Source organism: Lagopus muta, chromosome 3 (assembly GCF_023343835.1).
Source record: "Lagopus muta isolate bLagMut1 chromosome 3, bLagMut1 primary, whole genome shotgun sequence".
Taxonomy (NCBI): Eukaryota; Metazoa; Chordata; class Aves; order Galliformes; family Phasianidae; genus Lagopus; species Lagopus muta.
In genome coordinates, this window is record NC_064435.1 from 33,803,366 (window position 1) to 33,821,469 (window position 18,104).

Sequence of the window (18,104 nt, forward strand, 5' to 3'; positions counted from 1 at the left end):
TGCAAGCAACTGTAAGTCTGGAAGTAGAACTCAGGTCTCATGAGTTGCATTGCAGTGAGATGCATCTTTTTGTTTGTTTGTTTGTTTGTTTGTTCGTTCATCTGTTTTCCTGTTAGACTGTAGAGGGTTTTTAGTGTTTGAGGAAAGCACGTTTGTCCACTTTCACAGAATCACAGAATCACAGAATTGTAGGGGTTGGAAGGGACCTCCAGAGATCATCGTATCCAACCCCCCTGCCAAAGCAGGTTCCCTACAGCAGGTTGCACAGGTAGGCATCCAGGCAGGTCTTGAACATCTCCAGAGAAGGAGATGTTCTGGTACTGTGTGTGGACAGAGATGCTGGCAATGCTGTAAGAGGTTCTGTAAGAGTAATTAGGCATAGTTTGAATAAGTTGCACAGCACTTGAAGTGCCTTGTGTTTTTAACTACCAATGAGAAACTTTCCATTGTGCTAGCCTTCCAGGGCTTCAAGTTCTCTGTTCCTTTCCATAAACGTTCAGTGTAATCATTAACTCTGTCAAAGATTTCAATGCAAAAAACTCTTCCCTTTTTTCTCTCACCTTCTACTGGAGTACAGTCATCAGTGTATGCATGATTATTTGGATCTGTACAAGGCTCTTCTGCTTTCCTTCTCTTTGCCATCATATGCTTTTGATAGTGTCTTTGCAGTTTGTCCTCGGGTGCAATTTTAGGCTTTTGTTAACAACTTGGTAACTCCACTGGATACTTCTTAATGTTAAAAGCTTGTATTTTCTAGATACATTGATTAAAATATTAAATACAGTGTAACCAGTGTGTGATATTCTGGTACAGCTACAAAATTCTCTAGAAAACTTAATGAACTTGAGTTTAAGATACATATTTATTTAACAATTAATCCAAACCTGGTATTTATTCAATTGCAAACTGTTTCATTGAAAAGAAAAGTTCTGACTGGAAAATACATATATTTGTTTATTCAGGCTTTGCTTACTGCAGTGACATCTCAACATATAGAAATCCATGAAGGAACAGTGCTGCAGGCTGTTAGAACATGCTACAATATCTATCTAGCAAGCAAAAATCTCATAAATCAAACCACAGCCAAGGCCACTCTAACACAGATGCTGAATGTCATATTTGCGCGTATGGAAAACCAAGCAGTGAGTATCCCAGTGTTTTTGTATAGAAAGGAGCTTGAAAGTTGTGTCATTAAATTTGGACTTTGCTAACTTATCTATGTTTGACAAAGCATCTGGTGACTTCTGTTTTTCTTTTTGCATTTTGTTCTCTGAAAATGATGTTAAATGTATTTTGGAGGGAGGAGTGTCATAAGGGTTTAAAATTCTTACAGTAGACCTGCTTATTTAATAAATGTGTTTGACTCCAGTTTCTACTCTGTCTGTCAAGAGATGGCAATCTACCTGTGTAAGAGTACATACAGAATAATTTAGAGTTAGTGAAATGTTCAGATGTTCTTGTGAGGGTATGCACTGAAGAAGTAATCCATGATTTAAAAAACAAAGCAAAACAAAAAAAAACCAAAGCCAACCACCAAAGACAAAAAGTCCTTCCCTATAATGTAATTGCATTTTTTATTTATTTATGTAATTTGCATTTATTTACATTGTTTCCCAATAACATAATTACATTTATTTTTGCATTTATTATATATTATATTTCTTTGAAATAATACAAATAATATATTTTCTTAAACTATTAGAAGTTTATGAAGGCAGCGTGTAAGCAGAGCCTGTAGAAATTTCATGTTTCTACCATAACATATGAAGTATGTGTACAGCTCATTGTTTTGATGATAAAACGTGTAATTTTGTTATGATTAACATGTAACTGCAATGTATTTCTAGCTTCAGGAAGCCAAACATATGGAAAAAGAAAGACACAGGCAGCAACACCATTTACAGCAGTCTCCAGTAAGCCAGCATGAGCCTGAGTCACCTCAGTTGAGGCATATTCCAACACAGGCTGATCAGCTGTCTAAAGAACATGAGAGAGAGCTTGACCACAACACGAATGATGTGGACAAGAACCTTCAGGAAGATATAGAGACAGAAAATGGATCTGATATTTCTAGTGCTGAAAATGAGCAAACAGAAGCTGACCAAGCCACAGCAGCAGAAAGTAATCAGTGTGTATTTGTGTTTCATGGAGGGAGGGAAAAGATCTGTAAAAAAAAATAAAGGCTGAGGACTGTCTTTTTTTTTTTCTTCTCCCAAACTTGGAGTCAGGCATATAGACAGTTTCTAATAATTGCTTGTAGTCCTTGTTATCGTTGCTAAATTTTATATCAAGTACCATTTAGTCTTATGCATCCTTTTAGTTGCTCTAGCAAAGGTACCTCTTTGCCCCTGTGTGATGTTATGAAAGTTTTGAGAATAGCACCTCAATGCCAGCAACTTTTCAGTGTTTAACGTACATGAAAATACAGAATCCATGTATTTGTCTCCTATTGGCATAAGGCCTGTGCATTAAATACTAGTTAAACGCTGGAATGGCTATGCTGTGTAAATACTGTTTTCAAAACATTCAAACACAATTTCATTTTTCTAATATATTCCTAGCTATTAAGAGATTTGTAACTGAATTTTTAAATAATCAGTGAAAGTAAAATATTTCCTTAGTTTACAAATTTCTCAGTAATATTCTTATGATTTCTTTTTTTTTTTTTAAGATCTTTCTAAAGCTGATGGAGAAACGTATGATGATGAAAGCAATGAATGTGAAGAGAAGGCACAAGAAATAGTAGAAAGTATTGTACAGGAAATGGTGAACATAGTAGTTGGAGGTACTATATTAATTTGTCTAGCTAGTAATACAGTCTGAGTCTTGACATTAGAAATTATTTTAACACTTCTAGATATTTAACTAAAATTCATCACTGTTTAATAATAATGCTGAAGAAAAGGGATTTCAGTTGTCTGACTTAGCTATGTGTTATTTAGCTATAAAATGGGCGAGATTTCCTGCATACATTTATGCTTTCTCTATTGAATACTAATGATATTTAAGAAAAAAATCTTGTTTTATTTTAGTTTTGTTCCCAAATAATGTATTCCTAAATGGGCCATCTCTGCAGTAGCAGTGAAACACTAAATTTTGTAGTTTGTTGAAAAGTGTGTATAAAATCTGTGACTTTTTTCCAGTACTTGCTGGAAAATTGGCAGAATGGTAAAACTGCAGTGTCAAATTCTAAGTTGTTTCTTATTGTAATTTTCATTAGTAAAAATTATTTGGACGTTTGTTAGTTATATAGAGCCATATAAATTCTCCCTTAAGATTTTTCTTAAAACACTTTTGCTTCTAGTACTTCTGTTATTCAAGCATTAAATGTACACTTCTTCTATTTTGTGCTCTGACTTAACATTTGGTTTAGTTTTTACATCTTTTCTTCTCTGCTAGATATAGAAGGATCTGCTGAAAGTGCAAGTGGTGATGGAACAATTGTAACGTTAGAGGATGGCAGTGACAGTGAAAACATTCAGGCAAATGGAATTCCAGGGACTCCAATTTCTGTTGCTTATACACCATCTTTACCGGACGACAGATTATCCGTCTCTTCCAATGATACTCAGGTACAGGCAGGTATAGGTTAGGAAATACTGAAAACAAGCAGGACGCTTTAAGTATTGCCCAGTGGTTATACAGAAAATATTTGATGTAATTACATAAAATATTTTACTCAAATGAATTCTAAGTACTAACTCACATTCTAAACATCCTTTTAGTGCACTGTTTATTTTAAAAAATATTCGTACTCAGTGTCAATTTTTATCATGTGACTACCATATTTTTAGCTGCAGCACGAAACAGTGTTTCAAGATGAGAGAATTCTTCCCTGTTTTTCAAAATGCACCTAAGAAACAATGAAACTAGCACTAAATAGATATATACGTATTGTACACATGGTTATGTAATTTCCATATGCTTTTTTCACATGATAAATACAAATTCAAAGCTTATAGCATACTGTTTCTGCAGTGATTTAGGATTAATAGCTTTGTCTGATGAGATTTCATTTTCATTAACAAAAAAGATCTGGAAATGCATTCCCAGTGTTGTATCAGATACCATGTGTGCAGTATCTATTGATACCAAAGTGTATTCAATAATCATGTTTGAGGAGAATAGATTGTAAGCTAAAATGTATGCCATGTATGCCATACAAGTGAAATATTAACATTTTGTTTATATCAGGAACAACAGCACAAAACTGCAAGATTTTAGGGGTGTATAACACAGGACAGAAGTTTTGCTGGAGTATTTTGCTGCAGATACGAAATCACTTGCATTCTTTTGAAATGTCAAGCATTTTTTCTTGAGCTGGAGTTACCTACAGAAAGTAATTAAAGGCAGTTTATTCACAAGGCACCATGTTTAAGCCTGACCCCTATAGAATGATATAATCACCAAAGTTGGAAAATATTTCCAAGATCATCCAGTCCAGCTATCTACCTGCCACCAGCAATTCCCCACAAAACTATGTCCCTTAGTATTGTGTGCAAATGTTTCTTGAACACCTCCAGTTGCCTTCCTGGGCAGCCCATTCTAGTTCTTTTGAAGAAGTTGTTTTTCCTGATATCCAGCCTGAACTTCCTTTTCTGCAGCTTAAGGCCATTCCCTCACATCCTCTCACTAGTTATATATAGGGAGGTCAACTTTCACCTCCCTACAGTCTTCTTTCAGGCAGTTGCAGAGAGCTATAATGTGTCCCCTGAGTCTCCTCCAGTCTGAGCAGTCTCTCAGCTGCTCCTCATAAGACTTGTTACACTTCACTGGGCATGCTACAGGGCCTCAATGTCTCTCTTGTAATGAGAGGCCCAAAACTAAACACAGTACTGGAGGTGCAGCTTCATCAGAGCTGAATACAGAGGAACAGTCACTTTCCTAGTCCTGTTGGCAGCACTGTTGCTGATACAAATCAGGATGCAGTTGGACTTCTCGGCCACCTAGGCACGCTACTGGCTTGCATTCAGCTAGAGCCAGTACTGATAAGCATCAGCCAGAACTTCCAGGTCCATTTCGCAGTGCTCCTGACACTCTGGTAATTGGTCTGACTTTTAAAAATAGATGTACAGAAGGCATTGAGAACCTCAACCTTTGCCCTATCCTCATTCAAATTCTGCGCCACATCCAGTAAAAGATGGAGACAGTCATTAGCCCTCTTCTTACTGTTAATGTATTTGTAAAAAGTTTTTAGTTCTCTTTTAACCCAGTGGCCATGTTGAGTTCAAGCTGCACTTTTGTTTTTCTAATTTTCTCCCTACATATCCTAAGAACTGCTTTGCACTCTCCCAGAGTTGCCTGTCACTTCTTCCATAGGAGGTAGACTCACTTTTTCTCATAGAGCCTTAGAAGAAATTCCCTGTATACTTAAGTCAGTCTTTTTCCCCATTGGCACATCTTACAGCACAGGAGCAGGCTTTTCCTGTGCCTTTGAGACTTCCTTCTTGAGGAGCATCCAGCCTTCCTGGACCTCTTTACCCTTCCGGACAGACTCCCAGGGGGCCATCCCTATTAGTGTCCTGGATAGTTCCAAGTCTGCCCTCAGAAAGTCCAAGGGAGCAATTTTGCTGGCCCTCCTCTTGTGCCAAGACTAGAAATTCTGCTATTTTGTGGTCATTCAGCCCAAGACAGCTCCACGTCTCCCACTAGTCTATAATTTCAGGGACAGTCTTCAATGTAATACTGGCTTTTTATTGAGATAGCATGTATTATTACAGAGTTCATTCATTTTAACTGTACTGCAGAATCCTTTTTTGTTTACTTTAGTTTAGTCTTCAACTGGTTATATCTGTATAATATCTTAACTTCTTGTTGCTAGGAGGTGGGGATTTCCCTACACAACTTGCTAATGCAGAATGGAATACTGAAATATGTTAACTTCTTTAGGAATCTGGAAATTCTTCAGGACCTACACCTGGTGCTAAGTTTTCCCACATTTTACAAAAGGATGCCTTCCTTGTATTCAGGTCACTGTGTAAACTCTCCATGAAGCCCCTATCAGATGGACCACCAGATCCAAAGTAAGTAGAATTGAGAGTTCTCATAATTAATCTTTTTTTACAATTTGAAAATAAAAATAAGTTATTTCAATATTTTTGACAATACCCTGTTACTAAAAGGTTTTTTGCACCTTTGAGAAGGTCCTTTTCGATTTTAAAGCATTTTAATATGTTGAATGAAAGCATCTGCTGTTACCCATCTAGTCTTCAGAAGTTTCTTAATAATGCCTGCTCTTTTAATACAGTGCTTCATTTCCTGTAAGTACACTGTGTTCTTCCTAGCTCCCCTGTTTAATGCTTTTCAGCAGGGTTTGTAAAGAAGTCCTTAAGCTTGTACCCTATTGATTTTCTCTTGTATGTTGGATAGCCCTTATGTATGCAGAATGCTTTGCATTGAACTGGTACTCATTATGGCAAATTGGTGTTACGGTGCATTTTGTTTTCTTGCTCATGTTGAACGCTTCTGTTTCTGAACACAAATGTTTTGAAAATCTTACCCTTTGACTGAAGATATCCTATTTTGAGTTTGGCTTAACAAACTGTTTGTTGGAAAACAAACAGAAGAATGTTCTCCTTCATGGCTGAGTGACAGTGTCACGGTGTCTCTTGGCAAAGACCTTGGTTTTCCTCATGTCTTATGGAACCTGTATGGAATCTTGGTCTGTTAGGAACATTTTGTGACAATTTTAAAGAGGATTGCTTTTTTGTTCCTAAGATACTAAAACTATAAAATGACCACTGTTGAAAGTCAGACATTCAGTATTCTTTAAAATCAGCTTTACTCTTCCAAGATCTAACATCTAAGTTAGATGAATTTAAGACAGTGTAGCTTAATCGCTTATAGTAGTGTGGTGAGTTTAATAACCTGAAAATTATCATGCAGTACAAATGATTTTGAAGGGTTAGTCATTTTTCAAACTGTTATCTTCTGAGGCACTACAGGAAGTCAAGATATGCAGGAATGAAGACTGGGGCATGAGGTTTTTCCTTTCTCTTTGTGAGAATTTGTCTTCCTGGAAGTGCCACAAAAGTCTTTCAGTTGGTACACTGGATCTAGGAATGTATCAATTTACCAAAGGCTTTAAGGATTAACTTAATCTAGAAGGGCAGCAATATTAAGGTACTTGGCACATCTCATTGGAATGAAATCCTTGATGTTCAGTGTAGAGCTGATTAGGCTCCTCATCTAGAACGAAGTGGCATTTAGAACAACAGGGATTATCTGCAAAGACGTTCAGAGATGTTCTGGCTTTGGAGAAGCGCCTAGAATTTATCTGTGGTTCTGAGGCATTGATGGCTTTATAAATTATTACAAATATGCTGTAATTGGGAGAGAATAGGATATCTGTGACAACAAATAAATATATCCTCCTTTCTATAAAAATTGCTTTCTAAAGAAATTGGCTTTCTAAAGAAATGTTAATGAAAATATTTTAAAATTCTGGCTGACTGGGCATGGAGATTTAGCTTAAAATCACAAGTTGACATCAAGATTGCATTCTTTGCAACTTACTGGCTCCTTTTCCCCTTAAGTAAAATAAGATGGGAAAGAAATGCCCTGAAGGTTTATTTATTAGATTTCAGTCCTTAAACTTTGTAAAATTAAGCAAGCTTACACTTTCTCACAGAATTAGTAAGGCCCACAAATGAGGATTGGATTATGAGTTCACACTTTCTGGAAGTAGTCAATATGTAATACTTAATTTACATTTGAAATTCTCTTTATAGTTAAATTTTTGCAATTCATTGCAAAACACAGTATGGTTGTGTGCCAGCTGTACTCTTGATGTCATGCATGATGTCTGTATGAAGCACATTGCTACTGTGAAACTCTTGACAACGCTGTAGTTGCTCAATTTTGCTAATGCCACACTTAAAATAGGCAAACTATGTATTTTTGCTGCACTTGGAGTGGAATGAGGTTAGTGACTGATAAATACTGTGAAATAACATATTTAGAGGAAATAGATGCATTAAGAAGCAGTAGGTTAAGGCTGTTTTCATTATGGTCCTTACCTTTCTTTCCTTTCTGGTGGAAACAGGGAAGAAGAATTCCTGAAGTCACTTGTCAGCTTTTGGTAGTCAGGATTCTGTAGATGGAATGGATCTTTTAGATGAGATCTTCAAAGTGCCATTAAAGCAGAAAAACAAGAACTTTGTGCTCTGACTAAGAAAGGATAGCATTGCCTGCTGTTGTCACTGTTACTAGATGTGCCATACTACAGAAGAGAGAGTGGCTCAGTAGTAGTGGAAGGAAGCAAATTGTTTTGAATTTGTGTTTGTTTCATGTACTGTATTGGGCTGATCTACTGTTTTGATTTATTCCAGATCTCATGAACTGCGGTCAAAGATTCTTTCATTGCAGTTGCTTCTGTCCATTCTACAAAATGCAGGGCCTGTCTTCAGGACAAATGAGATGTTTATTAATGCTATTAAGCAGTATCTTTGTGTTGCACTGTCAAAAAATGGAGTCTCATCAGTTCCAGAAGTTTTTGAACTTTCACTTTCCATATTTCTTACCCTTCTCTCAAACTTTAAGACTCATCTGAAGATGCAAATAGAGGTACGTTGTGTGGCTTCCTAATTTAAAAGATGTGGTGGGCTAAGTCTACTTCTGTCTATATTTATATGTAACTTGGTGTTGCTTAAAGAAATTTCTCTTTCTTCTCTTTCTTCTCTTTCTTTTCTTCTGAATTCCAGCTTTTGTGCAAGACTTTCCAGATCTGTCCATGCACAGAAACTCTTTCTCAGCTAGTGGCAATTGGTGAAATATCTTTGAAATCACATTTGAATAAAATGTCAACATTTACTTTGAAATAGTTACAGATTCAGTAAGATTTGCTTTGTAACATCAGGAGTGGCACTTCAGGCAGTCTCAAGTTGAGTGGTTAAGTGGAGAACTGATGGGAAAATTTTTCTGAGGAGGACTCTTTAAAAAAATTACCATCATATTTTAACTTGAACATAAAATGAAGTCTTGAAAAAGAAGTAGGCCATTTCATCACTTAAAAGTAGACATTTACATAAACTAATAAATTTTACTGTGCAAAACATGCTTTGATTTACAGATAGTCTCTTAAGTCTGGAAGTCAAGCTTGTGAAAAGATGCTGGGAGATGTAGATAATATTCTAGTCATAAAGACCTTGAATTCACGCTTTTCTTCATCTATGTATGTCACTGTTTGAGTTGATGTCTAATGAAATCTTTAGAGGAAGAACCTAGTTTTCCTGCACTTGATACTGTTAAATATCTATCTGTTACAAAAGTATGGTTTCAAGAAATCTATTCCCTGATTGTGAGTAAAGAATTTTCTTGCAGCTACTGATCCTAAAGGTTATTCAAAAGATGTGGGTAGACAAGTAGATATCTTCACATTCAATTTTTGTCTTGGAGCTGTAAGGAGAGCCATATGCTCTGATTTACAGTATGTAAAATCTATAGATTTTGGGATTGAGGCAATGTTCATCATCTGTTCAAGATATTCTTAGCATATTTTAAAGAGTAATTTCAGATTCTGTTGAAAGACCAACCTCCCTTGGTCTTTTGACTTAAATTTTCCACTAGCAGTGTCCTCTGACAGTTAAATACTAGGTCTTTTCTGAACTCTGTTGTAACAGTATTTCTAAATGGGTCACTGGCTGTATTTACAGTAATGTATGGCTAATTCTGGCATACTTTCCTGTCTCCCTACTCCTTTTGCTCTGTGGTTTTCATCCAAATCTGGTCTTAGGTATCAAAGAGTGCCACTTGACTGTGTGTAACCATCACTGTCTTTTGATGATGGTGAATAAGTGTATGGGAACTGCTGAGTCACGGCCTGAACCTCTGATTAATCACCTGAGGTGAGCCATGAGTCAGCCAGAGGAGCACAGGTGAAGGCAATTCACCTGTGCTGCCGGAAGGGGTGGAGCCAGGCTCCACCCCTCCTGGACCTATTTAAGAGCTGGCTACCAGAGGGGAAGGATCTCATCTGGAGATCCCCTCTTTTGGTATCTTCTGGTGAGCTCAACCCAAGGGTAAGCTCTTTCACTTATTCTCTTTTGTGATCCTTGTTTGCTTTGCCTTACTCTCTTGATTATATTGTGATTATAACATTTTGATATCTATTGATTATACACAATTATATTGTGATTATAACATCTTGGTTATACAATAAGTTAGCACCTTTTTTTTATTTTCAGTTGACCAAATGAAAAAAAAATTGCTCTTTTCCAGTTTAATTTTTTTATATGCTAGAAATAAAAACTCAGCTCTATAGCATGATTTGCCATAAGTGACATAGTGCTCAATACTATTTTTAACTAATTAAAGGTATGTAATCAGCACAACTTCGAGAAATTGTTCATCATGCAATATGCTTTTCCAAAGCTGATATTAGGAGCAAAAATTCCACTTAAGAAGCATAGAGATCTAAAGCGTCTTTAAAGTTTGCAGACTGTGCTCTTAATTTCTCTTGTAGCTTGAAATGTTTTTGTGCTTAAGATGTTTATCTCTGCCTTGACGCTCCTTTTCCCCTCCCCAAAACTAAGAATTGCTCATAGCAGGACATACATTAAAATTGTCTTCCTCTGTTTGGATTCCATAAACTTATTAATAAAACCACATTATTGTGAGTGTTTTTAAATGCTTAAAATTTTGTTCCACTCACAGTAGTCTTTGATCTGTTATGTGTTGAACCTTTTATATTTCATAAGGATCCTTATTAAGAATGTAACCAAGGTTGTGCTGCTGTGTGCATGTTTTGATCTAAAGAGGTCAACAAAATGAATTTTTTTTAGTGCATTTTCCTCGTGGAAATACCTTAGTGTCAGTTTTGTTTGTTTTGTTTGTTGTGTTTTGTTCATTTGTTTTTCCCGAAGTATGTGAGTTAAAATGAAATTAGCCCTGTTCTTGTCTCTAGCTGGTGGCTAGCATGGAATCTAGAAGAAGTGAGAAAAAGCCTGCTGTACCTGCTAAGCATACCCAGTTGAAATTATTCAGGTTAAAATACTAATGCATGTGGTGAGGACCCAGTTGAGAGGGGATTTAAATAGTCACACTTCTGAACAAAAACATTAGCACTGAAGTAATTCCAAGGAAAGTTAATATTTGTTTTTAGAAGATGAACTTCCTGTTAATGGATGTGTTGCATTTTTCAATGCTGTCTGACCGGTACTTTTTTGCTGCTGTTTAGTGATCCGCCTGTATCAGGATATCTCCCTTATAATGATACTAATATTTTTAATTGACATGATTTGCCATTCTTTACATATCATCATCTTGTAGAGGAAATAGTTTGTGGTGGGTAATGTCTGTTTCCAAATCTTAAATGATTCTGAACTCTAAAAGTATCTTAGATTTCCTGTTAGGCTATATGGACTTTGGGTATTTCACAGCATTCTTGGTTCTTCTGATTTTGAGTGATCAGAATATAAAACAAGTTTTTAGCTGTCCAGAAGTATGTAAATACTAATTTGAAGTCCCGATTTAAACACAAGAAACAAAAACTGTATTTTCTACCTTTTTTCTTTACTCTATTTTCTCCTGTTTTTCTTGAGTGTTCTTTTCTGTTATACGTGATCTTTTGGAATAATGTACTGGAATACTGGCCATCAAATTTCACTACAGTGCAAGTAATGGATTTCTTTCTTCTTTCTGAAATATTAGGTTTTCTTCAAAGAAATTTTCCTGTATATCTTGGAAACATCTACTAGCTCATTCGATCATAAGTGGATGGTTATACAGACACTGACACGGATATGTGCAGGTACTAAGATCTTCTTCGTTACAGTTTTTACATTTTTATGCTGAAAACCAAAACAATAGTTGTCTTCTGTTGAACGATGTAGTCTTGATTCCGGGTTTGACAATGTCACTTTGTTTATAGATGCCCAGAGTGTAGTGGACATCTACGTGAACTATGATTGTGACTTAAATGCAGCAAATATATTTGAAAGGCTGGTTAATGACCTATCAAAGATTGCTCAAGGAAGAGGTAGCCAAGAACTAGGCATGTCCAATGTTCAGGTAAAAACAACAACAACAAGAATAAAATAAAAAAAAAAACAACTACCAAACCTTTTGAAATTTCATGTTTCTTGAAAGGATAAAATGAAGCTCTTTGTTCCACTAATGTATTTCTTTTGATTTTTTTTTTTTCTAGGAATTAAGTTTGAGGAAGAAAGGATTGGAGTGTTTAGTATCAATCTTGAAATGCATGGTGGAGTGGAGTAAGGATCAATATGTAAATCCCAATTCTCAGACAACACTTGGTAAGGCATGAGGCGTCTTTCTTTTAGTTTTAGTAAAGAGGTGCCACTGGAATTTAGTTTCTACAGTATTTTGACATTTCTAGTTTCCAGATTGGTAAAACCTCATGCATGGATTAGTGTCATTTATGTGATTTGTCTGTCTTAATTGTATGAATTCCTATAATGCGGTTACGCTGGAGATTACTAAATCCTTTTATTTCACATATTTCTAACTTTGAAAAAGACCATAAAATGTAATTTGAAATGCCTTTAGTTTCATATTGATTAAATTACTATTCAAGCAACTAGGATGGAGGGTGATTTTTTTTTTTTCTTTTCATGGCTCCAGGGAGACCTCATTGCGGTCTTCCAGTATTTGGAGGGAGAGTATAAACAGGAGTGGGTATGACTGTTTACATGGGCTGAATGTGATAGCACAGGGGGAGTGGTTTTAAACTAATGCAGGGGAGGTTTAAGTTAGATATTAGGAGGAAGTTTATCACTCAGAGGGTAGTGACACAATGGAACAGGTTGCCCAAAGAGGCTGTGGATGCCCCATCCCTGGAGGCATTCAAGGCCAGGCTGGATGTGGCTCTGGGCAGCCTGGTCTGGTGGTTGGTGACCCTGCACGTAGCAGGGGGTTGAAACTAGATGATCATTGTGGCCCTTTTCAACCCAGGCCATGTTATGATTCTGTGATTTATTAATATATAGCTAATGAAATTTCCATTGTTGTAAATAGCGAAGTAACTGAATCACTACTTGCTTTATTCTTGTTTCAATCTGGCCTGAGATGAAAACTATTAAGGTTATATCAGAATTTCTATGTTAAGAGCTTAGTTTGGTAGTTGAAGTAACGAAGTGGAAGCTCAGAGGTGGTTAGCACTACTGTCACTGAACTGAGTGAGAGCACCAGCTAGTTGGCATGTGTGATCATAAACATTTTTAGGCACTCTGTTTCAGAAACTTGCAGTGTCATTTGCTTTTGTCAAAGGTAACTTCCACCACAAGAATAAAAGAATCTATAACTAGATTTCTGAGTTGTTCTTGTTTTTCCCTAAGTACTACAAAGTATAGTTGTAATTTAAGTTTAAATATCAAATATGTGATACGATGAAAGAATCCTCCTTGATGCACTCTAGTGATTTTTTGCTTATCTTCCCAATGAAAGCAAAACCAGAGTATTTATAGAAAAATATATCATTGATGATAACTGTTACAACTTTTAGAAGCCTTTAGAGAGGATTTGAAAAATAATTGAATTATTTTGATTTGATTTCGATTTCTTTTCACTTGAATGCGCTGTATTTCCTACATATGTAATCCTTTCAATTTGTAGGGCAAGAAAAACCTACAGAACAGGACAGCAATGAAACCAAACACCCGGAAACAATTAACAGATATGGAAGCTTGAATTCCTTGGATTCTACTGCTTCATCAGGAATTGGCAGCTACAGCACACAGATGTCTGGCACTGACAACCCAGAGCAGTTTGAGGTCCTAAAGCAACAAAAGGAAATAATAGAACAAGGAATTGACTTGTGAGTGCCTTTTATCACCCATGGGAGGGTGGATTCTTTTGGAACTATGAAGATTCCTGGGTTTTTCTTCCTTCTCCTCATAGATACTCATCTTGTGTTAGGAAAAAAACTCTGGATGTAACAGCACTTCCTCTGGTGAAAGAGTGCTGAATGGTGTCCCCTTTGGAGCCTGTCAACAGTGTTTTGTGTTAACCTAATTCCTCACAGCTAGAAGATGAGTACTCTGAATGTTTGTTCTTTTTTCTCCAGACCTGCTTGTCTAAAAATAAGATTTTTAATTGGTATATAAAGAACATTGAGCTCACGTAATCAGTTAAATAGTACCTGTTTTGCTGTACACGTTACTGGCGGAAGTGAAATAGCCTCCTCCTAATTCATTATTTTTTCGTAATTTGAACTGTAGGATAATATCATTGCTCATGGATTCTGACATGACTCTTCCATGTGATTTCAGACTCGTCACCTCATCTCCTCATTGAGGTCACTTTAAGCAGAACTAGAAGTTTTCTGTTCTGTAGTATTCAGACTCTGAAAAGACATGCCTTAGGCCTTCAGTGTTTCAGTTTCTTTCTGTCGCTTGGTTCCTTGTCTAGTGCATTTCCATTCTTATAGGCAACTCGTGGATATATAGAGTCGTTCACAAAGACAAAAACGAAGAGCAATAAAGCATAATTATTTCTTTCCAGATCAAGAATTTGCTGATTTGCTGATGTGGATGTTTTTCTTTTCCTGAAGATAACCCTTCAAAATGCATTTTGTTTATACATCTATGTACATATTCATATGTTTACACGAATATACAGTTCTGGAATGTGCAATAGACATGGAATTCCAGTTTGTTTTTGTTACATCAGGGAAGGGCAGAAACTGAAAATCAGACTAAATAATAGTTCTGTTTCTGTGTGGGTTCTGTGTGAGGACCGGCTTGGATGCCATAAGGGCATTTACATAAGAAAGAGAAAGAGGCAGCCATTCACAGGAGTAAAAATTCATCGTCTGATGAAGGGAATAATCAGGAATAACTTACTCCTTTCTGATACATAGTTTGATAAAGGGAAAATACTTACGTACAGATTTTTAATCTCTCATCCAAAATTTATTTAATCTTCTTTGTTAAAGCATTTATAGTTTTGTGCACAGGTGAGAGTTAACTCTCATTCCATCCTGATCTTGATTTTACAGGTTCAATAAGAAGCCAAAGAGGGGGATTCAGTACCTGCAAGAACAAGGAATGCTTGGCATTACCCCTGAGGATATTGCTCAGTTCTTGCATCAAGAGGAGAGATTAGATTCAGTAAGAAAATTGTTTTCTTGATGTTTTTTCTTGGTTATGTTGAGGTTTTGATATTAATTGCCAGTCACACGAGTGTTTTAAAGCATATAATTTGTTTGTGCAATGGAGAAGGAAACTTCTGTCTTTGAAAATTTGGGAAGTCATGGAGTTATGAATATAACTTACAATATGAAAGAGAGTTGTACACTGTCACATAAGCATCTTACAGTTCAGTGGAGTGTAAAAAGGTGGACCTACTTGAGCTGACTCAAGACTTGCTGATGTTCCTAGGCATGTATTTTAGTTAACTATATTTATTGAGTCCAGAAAGGGACTGCCAGAATTAACTGGACTTCATAGACAGCTGAAAAAGAATGTGGCACTGACAATGTGAAAAGTGCATTTGCTGCCTCCCAGGGGAAAGTTAGTTAGTCTAGATATTGTGTTTGATTTGGTTTACTGCTAGGGAGCTGTTGCTGAACTTGGGATTGTCCTGCAGTATCTGGCAGAGGATGATGGGAATATCTTACATCGGTATTGTCACAGAAGACACAACTTTCTTAAACAGCAGCCAGCACCACTGTGCTCAGCATCTACCTAGTTATTTCCTGAGGAAAGGTGTGCATATACCCATGATTGCAGCTCTGGCTTCAGCGACAAATTTCAGCGCTGGAATTTAGAATCAGCCATCAAAAATTGTTAACCTCAGTTTATATATACAGGCACCTTTATCTGAATGCAAATTATATTTACAGACACCTTTCTCTGAATCCAAGGTAGCACTGATAGTTGCACTGACAGCCATCAGGGGGATGTGTTTGAACATGACCAACATATGTTTGGGCATGGTTCTCAGGCATTTGAAGTCTATACTGTAGTGGGTATCAAGTTTATGATAGTAAACCTTTCATTCCTATAAGTTCCCCAGCTATAAAGAGCAGAGAAAGGAAGTTACTGGTAATGCTGTCTTTTATACATGTGGTCCTTGTCTAATAGAACAAAATGGTACATGAGTCAAATCAGAGGAGAGCAGGCATATAGAGCATGTAAGAGAGCATTGGAACGTCTAGGCAAAATGCTTTGGTTTAGAGAATAGAGGAGAAGCAGCAGTGTGTGTCTGAGCTGCATTCAGGCTTTTCTTTTTGTGTAATGTATTGGCAGTGAGTCTGTTATTCTTAATCTGCCTACCTCTCTTCCCTTGCCCCCAATGTAAGTGTGCTAGTTTGCATTTCTCTGTTCTTATTTTAGACTCAGGTTGGGGAGTTCCTGGGAGACAATGATAAATTCAACAAAGAAGTCATGTATGCGTACGTAGACCAGCATGACTTCTCAGGAAAGGATTTTGTTTCAGCTCTGCGTCTGTTTCTAGAGGGATTTCGCCTTCCAGGAGAGGCTCAAAAAATTGATCGGCTAATGGAGAAATTTGCTGCCAGATATTTAGAATGTAACCAAGGGTAAGCCATGCTTTATCTCCTGAATTTTGGAAAGTTGAATAACAAGTGAAGATTCCTAATACGTTAAATTTGCTGTTATTTTTCTTCTTTCTCAACTCAGGCAAACTCTTTTTGCTAGTGCAGACACTGCATATGTCTTGGCTTACTCAATTATCATGTTGACAACAGATCTTCACAGTCCACAGGTATGTTGCTATGGAAATATTTTTATCATCTGTAGACATCTAAATTTCAGCCTTTTTGACAATGTAGTTGTAAAAGCTTAATGTTCAGTTTGATCACAGAATCATAGAAATGCTTGGGTTGGAAGGAACCTCAAGGATCATTGAATTCTAAGTTCCCTGCCGTAGGCAGGATTGCCAGCCACTAGATCAAATGCTAGATCAGATTGCACAGGGCCCCATCTAACCTGGACTTAAACACCTCCAGGGATGGGGCACCCACAACCTCTCTGGGAAACCCGTTCCAGCACCTCACCACTCACTCAGTAAAAAACTTCCCCTGACATCTAATTTAAATCTCCCTTCTTTTAGATTAAAATCATTCCCCTTTGTTCTATCACATCTACCTGTGTAAAAAGTTGATATTCCTCATGTTTATTATCTCCTTTTAAATATGGGAAGGCCGCGGTGAGGTCTCCACGTGGCCTTCTCTTTTCCAGACTAAGTCCAGGTCTTTCAACTAGTGTTCATAGGAGAGGTGCTTCAGCTCTTTGATCATCTTCATGGTCCTCCTCTGGATCCTCTCCAAAAACTTCACATCTTTCCTATGTTTGGGAGCCCTAGAATTGGATGCAGTGCTCCAAGCTGGGGCCTCACAAGGGCAGAACAGAGGGGGACAGTCACCTCCTTCACCCTGCTGGTCATTCCCTTTCTAATGAAACCCAGCATACCATTGGCCTATCAGGCTACAAGTGCACACTGCTGGCTCATGTTAAGTTTTTCATCAGTCAGGACCCCTAAGTCCTTCTCAGCAGGACTGCTTTCAAGGAGTTCTTCTCCCAACTTGCATACATATCTGGGATTGCCTTGACCCAAGTGCAAAAGCTTGCCCTTTGGTTTATTGAACCTCATTAGGTTCACAAAGGGCCTGCCTTTTGAGTTTATTGAGGTCCTTCTGGGTGGCTTAACTTCCTTCTTATGTGTAAGTGCCCCATTCAGCTTAGTGTCATCAGCAAACTTGCAGAGGATGCACTCAATCCCATCATCTATGTCATTGCTAATGTTAGTGTAGTAGATCCAATATAGACTGTTTGGGGGACACCACTCTTTACCAGCATCCTCTTGGATGTAGGGCCACTGACCGTTAACCTTCTGATTACAACTTCCAACCAATTCATTATCCACCGAAGTCTACCCTTCATATCTCTCCTGTTTAGAGATAGGGATGGTAGTATGCACGTAAAACATATGGTAGCTAAAGTTTGTGTACCTTTTAAGTAACACTATTCCATGGATATGAAGATTTTTAAGTTGTTTTGGTTAGCACTTTCTGTAAGGTATTGTTTTCCTACCTTGAATTGGTTATGACACTGAAAGTAGTAATCTACTGTCTTGTAGAACTTATGTAATTACTTACATAAGTTACATTACCCGTTGATTTT

General features: G+C 37.1%; 1 protein-coding gene across 1 annotated transcript in view; it reads left to right on the forward strand.

Moving 5' to 3' along the window:
* The window catches only part of ARFGEF1 (ADP ribosylation factor guanine nucleotide exchange factor 1), an 84,049-nt gene that overhangs the window by 36,480 nt on the left and 29,465 nt on the right, over positions 1-18,104 (forward strand). The window contains exons 5-17 of the mRNA XM_048940428.1: positions 963-1,142; positions 1,848-2,121; positions 2,672-2,785; positions 3,400-3,572; positions 5,890-6,023; positions 8,331-8,565; positions 11,650-11,749; positions 11,870-12,009; positions 12,146-12,254; positions 13,573-13,774; positions 14,957-15,068; positions 16,296-16,501; positions 16,602-16,686. Of these exons, the coding sequence (XP_048796385.1) occupies positions 963-1,142; positions 1,848-2,121; positions 2,672-2,785; positions 3,400-3,572; positions 5,890-6,023; positions 8,331-8,565; positions 11,650-11,749; positions 11,870-12,009; positions 12,146-12,254; positions 13,573-13,774; positions 14,957-15,068; positions 16,296-16,501; positions 16,602-16,686 (2,064 nt within the window). The remainder of the gene's footprint in view (positions 1-962; positions 1,143-1,847; positions 2,122-2,671; positions 2,786-3,399; positions 3,573-5,889; positions 6,024-8,330; positions 8,566-11,649; positions 11,750-11,869; positions 12,010-12,145; positions 12,255-13,572; positions 13,775-14,956; positions 15,069-16,295; positions 16,502-16,601; positions 16,687-18,104) is intronic.